The 7,679-nt window shown below is 52.4% G+C and overlaps 1 protein-coding gene across 1 annotated transcript; it reads left to right on the forward strand.

Moving 5' to 3' along the window:
* Positions 1 to 510: 510 nt before the first annotated feature.
* J4E83_010562 (uncharacterized protein) lies at positions 511 to 3,011 on the forward strand (the record flags this gene model as incomplete). The annotated part of the gene is made up of 3 exons (XM_049337443.1): positions 511 to 655; positions 708 to 1,072; positions 1,119 to 3,011. The coding sequence occupies 3 exons, from the start codon at positions 511 to 513 to the stop codon at positions 3,009 to 3,011; spliced, it is 2,403 nt and encodes an 800-aa protein (XP_049183427.1).
* Positions 3,012 to 7,679: the final 4,668 nt, after the last annotated feature.

The following is a 7,679-nucleotide window of genomic DNA, read 5'->3' on the forward strand; positions in this document are numbered from 1 at the left end:
GGTTGGCCGGCCCCAGCCACTCACCGCCCTTCAACCTATCGATTACGTTGCCAGGCCATTCCACCCATAAACATGCGGCTGGTGGAGCCCTCGACGAGCTAATTGAGCTGGCTACCGATTCCATCCTTTCGTGACATCTGCAGCTGCAGCACCGAGTAAAGACTTTCGCTCCCTGCAGTCACGGAAACCGCTTCTTCCCAACGACGTCCATTGCACGGCGCCAGGAGCTGACGTTCCCCCACCACCGCGAGCTGTCCAACCGGACACGCTCTACACGACTACACGACTATCCCACCTCGTCCCGGCCTACTTTCGCTATTCTTACGCCTGTCACGACGTTACGACTCTCTGTTTTCACGTATTGTTGCTTGCCTGCGTTGTTAGCGAGAATCCGGTTTTCTGTCGTTACCTCGTCCGTCAGCCTGGTGTGTTTAACGACTTACGCACCTACCTTACGACTGTTTCTGAAGGAATTGGCCATTGAGCGCGAAACGGAACATTATTGCGATAATGTCGAACCAACTATCAGACCCCGGGTCGAGCGTCTACGACTCGGCCACGATGCACGTGGGAGATGGCACATGGGACTCGCAGCGCAACACTTTTCTGCTGCCCAACTTGCAAGCCCCCAACTTTGAGACGATGCAATTGAATGGTAAGAATCTTCGTTGTTGAAAAAAAAAAGAATACAGAGACTGACTACTCAGGCATGGGCAATCGCTTCCGCAGCATGGCCAGCTACAAGGCTCTCATCATAGCCCACGGCGTATTAGCAGTCATTGCTTTCCTATTCGTAATACCTGCAGCTATCTTCATGGCTCGCTTCTACCATCGCAACCCACGAACCGCCTTGCGAGTCCACATCTGGTTGCAGGTAGCAGCAGTCCTACTCTCGACTGCTGCCATAGTCTGCAGCTTCCAAGCTGTTGGCCTCGAGAGGTCGCTGACCAACCCTCACCACGGCATCGGCGTTGCGCTATACACTCTTGTCATGGTTCAATTCCTTGGTGGCGCTCTCATTCACAAACTAGAAAAGGGCAAAGAGCGATTCAAGATCCCTCTGAAGCTTATGGTGAGTGAACAACATGCAGAAGTATGGCGAAAACTAACATTTATAGGTTCATCAATGGCTAGGCCGCACTATTGCACTGCTTGGACTTGCCCAGATCCCACTTGGTCTGACACTATACGGATCGCCGCTGGCCTTGTTCATCCTTTTCGCAGTGTGGACTTTCATCCTAGTCATCCTCTACTTCGTCCTTTCCTACAGGACCCAGCCCGAGATGGACTTTGATGACCGTAGTACCTACATCACCGACCGCTCATACAGTACCAGGATAAGTCGACGCACGAGCAGAGGCCCTGGCGCTGGAAAGCTCGCAGCAGCGGGAGCAGCCGGTGCAGGATTAGCCGCGCTGGGGTCAAGAAGATCTCGAAGCCGCACCCGCAGCAGGCACGGTGGCACAGTTCTGAGTTCCCGACCCGACTCTCGGTCCCGCCGTGATTCCCGATCCCGCGTCGCCGACTCTGAGTTCACTGAATCGTACTTGAGCGATGAGAAATACCGTGCCGATGGCAACAAAGGTTCTACATGGAAGGACAAGCTCCTAGGAGTTGGGGCTGCAGCTGGTGGTATTTTCGCCGTCAAGAAACTATTCAATCGCAAACCAAAACATCCTCCGACCGAGACAGGGAGCGACTTCAGTTACAGCCGCCCATTGGGACCATCCGAAGTTACCCAGACCGATATCTCCAGGCTCGAAGAAGGAAGGGCACCCGAATCTCCAGCAAACCGTCGAAATGACTGGCGTCGAGACAACCCACAAGCATCGGCTTTGTCTGGAAGTGCTATGCGACCTGGTCACCGCACAAACGGAAGTGTTACCTCCATTGACTCTTTCGATAGCCGGACAAGCCTCAGCGAAGAAACTGAGATGAGGCCTAGGGATCGACAGTATGGTCTAAAGGAGGGTGTCGCTACGATGGGAGTCGTCGGTTTCCTGAAGCATTCTCTCAGCAAACGCAGCAAGAAGAAGGAAGACGACCGCGTGGAAGAGATGAGACAACAAGATCTCGAAGAGGAACGGGTCGCCCGCATGAACAGCCAACGCCGCAAGAAGTACACGGGTGATGGAGCACCTCCAAGGAGAGGCCACAGACCGCCGTCCACCATTCTGTCTGAGAGCGACATGACCGGCATTACACCCTCAGTAGCGCAGCGCCCATCTCGACCCATGGATTCTACCGTCACGCCCAACCCCAGTCGTCCCCCTCGCGCCGGTGTCTACAGTGTCCTGTCAGATTCTGGTTCCGAAGCCTATGACTCACCGGGAGGCCGTCACCACAGCCGACGCCGCACGGGAGACGCACCAATAATACCTGCAGGAGCAGCAGCGGCAGCTACAGTCACTTCCGCCGGATCGCCCACCAAACGCGAACGCCGCGGCAGCAGAGACGACGTCGCCTCCCCTCCCGTATCCGTCAAAGTCAAGATGCACAACGACGGCCGCCACGTAACCCTCCGCCGCCTCAACGAAGAAGAAGCCGCCGCCGAACGCGAAGCCCGCCGCCGCGAACGCCAACGCAAAAACCGCGCCGGCAGCGTAAGTTCCATGAGCGGCGTCGGCGGCGACCGCTGGCGCAGAACCGAAGCCATGGAAGCTGCTCAAGCCGCGGAAATGGCTCAACAGTCTGGTGGTGCTGCTCCTCCTCCTCCTATGCCCATGCCTAGTTCGAGCACCTTGCGCATGCCTGAAGCCACTATTCCTCCGCCTCCGCCGGGTCCACCTCCGATGTTCGGTAATGGCCAACAACAGCATCTGGCGCCTGATCAAGCTAATTATCCTCCTCCGCCTCCTATTCCTGCTGCCGCGGATACGGTGCTGAGTAGTCCGGTGTATGGGACTGAGACGGATCTTAGTAATTATGATTCCAATAGGAGGAGACGGAGGGCGGAACGGGCGCAGGCTAAGCAGGCGAGGTTGGGGGGGAGTCGCGTTGAGTTTTCGTGATTGTGATTGACTCCGCGGTATTTGAAGGTGGTGATGTGGTGAGGTAGAAAAGGGGAAAAAAGGTTGAGGAAATGCATGGTTGTTGATAGCGAGTTTGGTTGGCATTTCTCTGGCGTTTGTGTGGTTGTCATTATTGAGTCTGTTTACCGTTGTGTTTGACATCGATCTGGCCTTCTGGCAGATTTCCAGCGTTATGCCTTGTTTATGCTGCGAGAATGGAATCGAAATGGATGATGAGAAGAGTAAATAGATTGAGCATAGTTTGTGTGGCTTTTGTATAAATGGATAGATACGCGCTTCGGCGTTGTGTAAGCTTCAATCTTTGTGGTTATTATCGTCAGGGTGAGGTCAAGACGTTTAATGTAATGTTGTAGTTTGGTGAGTGGCAGTTGTCGTGGTATGATATGGTGTCGTGGAGGGAGTCTTGGTATGAAAGTCATGATGTAGGTGTTATCACCAAACAATCTCTTTCTGGGGTTGTGGTGTCGATAAGTGAGCTGAGGTAAGCTATGAGAAGTCGTTGATGTTTCTCTTTTACGTCTTACAATAGTACAGTAGATGAAGAGGCGCGTTACAGCGACAAGATAACGTCTAATGAATCTATGGGCAACTTATTTCGTCTTTTACATTGGACCGGCTTCTTCCAAACTCATCGAGTCTGTCGTTTTTTTGCAAACAGTATACTACGAATATTAGAATTGGGTGCAGCTCCTCGCTGCTGGGCTGAACCACACTAACTGGTTATCAATCAACAACGATAGAGTGCGCCTTCCGACCCAGACTTGGGGATTGATATCGTAGATAGTGCGTCAATTAGGCGTACGTATGTGGATGTGTATATAAGTGTGGATATGTAGTGGAAATGAAAATGTTAAGAGCAATTGCAAAAAGGCTCAAGACCTTTTCCTTCTTTTGGAACCGTGGATCTCCCTTTCGAGGAAATTCTTTACTTAAAATACAGGTCTCAAGCACTACGAGCAGCAGACTATACGACTTGCAGAAGCTCTAAGAACACGAATAGTTTCTTTTTGCAAACACACTAGATAGTATAATGTCAAAAGAACGTAGAGACCGTGGCGTGAAGGAGTATATTGGAAGCTCTCTTGTAGTCTCAATCCGTATACATATAGCTAAGAGCGACAACAAGATACTGCAAACCGTCGTGCAGATATCTTCTGCATGTACATCTCTACCAATCCATTCACCAAACACTGTCGCACTTCCTTTCCCTCAAGCCCAACATTCCCAGCTTACGGGCGCTCCGCGACAATAGTCCCAACTCCCACGCTGAGCTCATCGAAGACCAGCCATGTATGCAAAACGCACGCGACAGTACAAATCGGCAACACGCATCTACCTTCGCTTGCTAAGCGACGCCGCGGAGCACATCTGCAAGTCATCACCACAGCCCTACTCAATCTCCGTACGGCGTCCCGTCTGTACTCGCTCGACAAGCCACGCTGCGTGTGAAAGCCTCTACAAGGAATCCCCCCCCCTGTCCCGAGTCCGCCCGTGTCTATGCCCTATCTACGCGCCATGCGCTCGTTCTTGGCCCGCATGCTCACCAGCGACGTGGTCAAGCAGGCAAAAAAAGAAGAAGAAGAAAAACCCGCCTCATCGAGCGTTTCATGCCCGCGATGCATTATACCCAGTGTCTAAAAGTTATTTCCGGGGCTCGGCTGGCGGAAGTCTCCTGCATTGATGTGGAATTGACGTAGAATCTTCGACGGAAAGGGGGAAAAAGGATGTAGTGACTGCAGGTCCTAGTGCATCGGACAAGGGCGAATGTGGTAAGTGGAGATGGACGGGAAGGGGGGATGTGTAGAGTGGCTTTGCCGAAGATGCCGAAGATGCCGAAGGAGATGTCGTGGTTATTGCTATATATCCTCGCGTGGGTAAGCGACGCGGAACATATCTGCAAGTCATCACTACGCATCTACGGAGAAATGCTACACCCGATGGCGTTGATCTTCGTGATGTACTTTGGTCATCATATGTCCAATCCATCAAGCTCTCCGCGGGGCGCGGTTAGAGCGGGTTCCTTGCTTCAATTTTTATAGAGAGAAAGAACGATGCGGGATTGTCTGATGATCAGAAAGGGAAGTCGGAACGCAGCCTTCGCCAGTCCTGGTAAAACGGGTAAAAGCGACTTTGGCAAGTGGAGATGGGTGGAAAGCTGTCCATCTAAAGTGAGTTTACCGAAGTCGCTCAGAAGGCTGAAGAGTTAGTTGCTGAGTAAGACGTATGTGGCTATGTTCTTGTTTGGTGTGAGATGAGGCTGAACGGAGTTGGCGAGGTACTGGAGGACAGCGGGGCATCGAAGGTACTTCGTTTTCATGTCTCTTGCCACCCTCATCCTCTTTGAACCTTGCATCAACCGTACTTGCATAACGCTAGATTCTGCCACGTTCAAGCTTCGTCCCGTATGCAGCTACGCAGATGTAGTCTCCGCGGACGTGTGTAAGCGGGGAGACGGCATCGAGCCCGAGGATATGTAATGGTGATGCAGGGCCGGGTAAGGAAATAAACATCTGGTGTAGGTGGTGGTCCGGGGTGGTTAAAGTGAGATATTGAGATGCATGGAATAGGCGAGACCGCTATGACGACAGCGACTTGCATAAGAGAGCTGTTGGCAGCTTGGCTTTCGAACTTGAACGGTAAAGTGATTTAATCGGTATGTAAATGCGACGCCTCTCGTGGGTTTGCTTTGATTGGCTTCGGAATTTGATAGCGAATTCATAGTCGGACTTGAAGCTGGAAAATTGGAATCTAGAATGTGTCGTCGTTCTGCGAATTTTCTGGAATGGTTGTAAACTTGCGACAATTCGGACTCAACGGATTATTGCTCTATCCTATGTGAGTCTTGAAAAAAAAATTACTATACCAGAGAGCAAATGCTACCATATGTGCATGAACTCGATGGGCGATCTTGCCGCTGGCTCAATAACTGTCCTGGGCTCGTATGCTACCATTGTCAAAGGAATACCCAACGGGAATAGGGTCGCCAAAAACAATTCCGATAGTATCCATACACGGCAGTGTATTCCCGAGAGTATGTGTAGGAGTGAAGTCGCGTTTGCCTCTGGATATGCAGCGTCCACGGGTAGATTACATGACCCGGTAATCAGCCACATCACTCGGATGGTGACTCGCAGCCACCAACGCAGAAGTGATAATCCAGATGCAGGAATAATTCTTATTCGGAGTACACCGATCAGAACAACATAACGTTTCCGCACCTCCATCGCTTGGACAAGATTCGGCTCAGCGCATAACACGCAGGAAGGTGAAGGATCCAGAGGCTTTACTGGCGTGTATCGATAGGACCCTGAACGGGAGAAGGCGATCCGCATCCGGATCCTAGGGAACGGAGCTGCGCTTGTGGCACACCGATTGCAGTAGATCACCGCTCGCATTCGAGCGCAAAGAACGATTACGATGTATCTCTGCTTTTTTTTTTTACATACATAGGCGAGGCGATTGGACGGCAAGGTTGGTTTGTGGCTGCAATTATTGGCCTCGGCATACGATTCCCTTTCCCAACTGCAGCCTTTGCGATCGCGCGTCGCGATGTGCATCCCCAGCCGCGGCTTTTGAAGTACGCGAGGATCGAGTTGGCCATGCCGGATATGATTGGGCCAGGCGTTCTTCGACAACGCAAGGCTCAAAAGCAAAAGGCGTCGTCACGATTGATACCGCGAACCGTCAAAGACTAGGATCACGAGTCCTTTTTCAAGTGCAACGCTGGACGTTTGCAGCCTTGCGCAGCGACGGCGCGCGCGTCCGGTGTAACGGTGCATGCACATGCCAGCCACACGACGTCCCGAAATTCAAGCCGTGCTGAGGTATGCCGCTGCAAGACGCACAATGGCGTGCAGGAAAAGCAACTCGTAGTGTGGTTGCAAGGACATACTGCGGTTTTTTCTGCCCACTGCCCGGGCAGTTCCGCTGAATCAGCGGTTCAAGGAAGACTCCGCGCCAATGGGAGTGAAGTGAAGCAATTAGACTCCGTCCCGATGTCGCTATGGATCAGATGATGTCTGGGTAGATTGCGAAAGGAGTATCCGTTCCGTTGTCGCTGCGCAGCAGAAATGTCGCATCGCATCTTGCCGCTGCATGCCGTGCGTTCCATTCCATATCTGTACAATATTGAACAATAATAATTTGTGCAGCTAACCAGGGCGCGAATGGGAGCATCCGGGGATGCACAACTACCACCGCCTGGGATTTCATGTGCCGCACAAGCCAGCCGAGTACGAGTCAGCGGCCTCTTTACCCGCCAATCAGAGTCTGCATGCATCTTAGTCAGCTGGACCAACCACATGCGAAGTAGCGCGATAGTTGATGCGACGACCTGCAAGTCCGCTGAACGATTGCCATGCTCACATGACTAACCCGTGCGCCGAGACCCTTTGCATCTCCAAGCGCCCAGGGAGGGGAAGTGTGCCCCATTTCGAAGAGCCCGGCGATCGGTTCCTGATCACTCGGCGTGGTCATCACTGGGATGGCAGCGGAGTGCGAAACGTAGCGCTGTGGAATTCGGTCCGACCGGAAAGAAAGCATGGACGAAGGAATGCAAGAAGGGTGGAAGATACCGGTGCATGGGAGGAGCATGGAGTGAGTTGGTATAGTCGCCACTTTGCTACAACAGGAGTAGGGGATTAGAGT

The sequence above is a fragment of the Alternaria metachromatica genome (genome assembly GCF_023757995.1).
Source record: "Alternaria metachromatica strain BMP 0045 chromosome Unknown scaffold_47, whole genome shotgun sequence".
NCBI lineage: Eukaryota > Fungi > Ascomycota > Dothideomycetes > Pleosporales > Pleosporaceae > Alternaria > Alternaria metachromatica.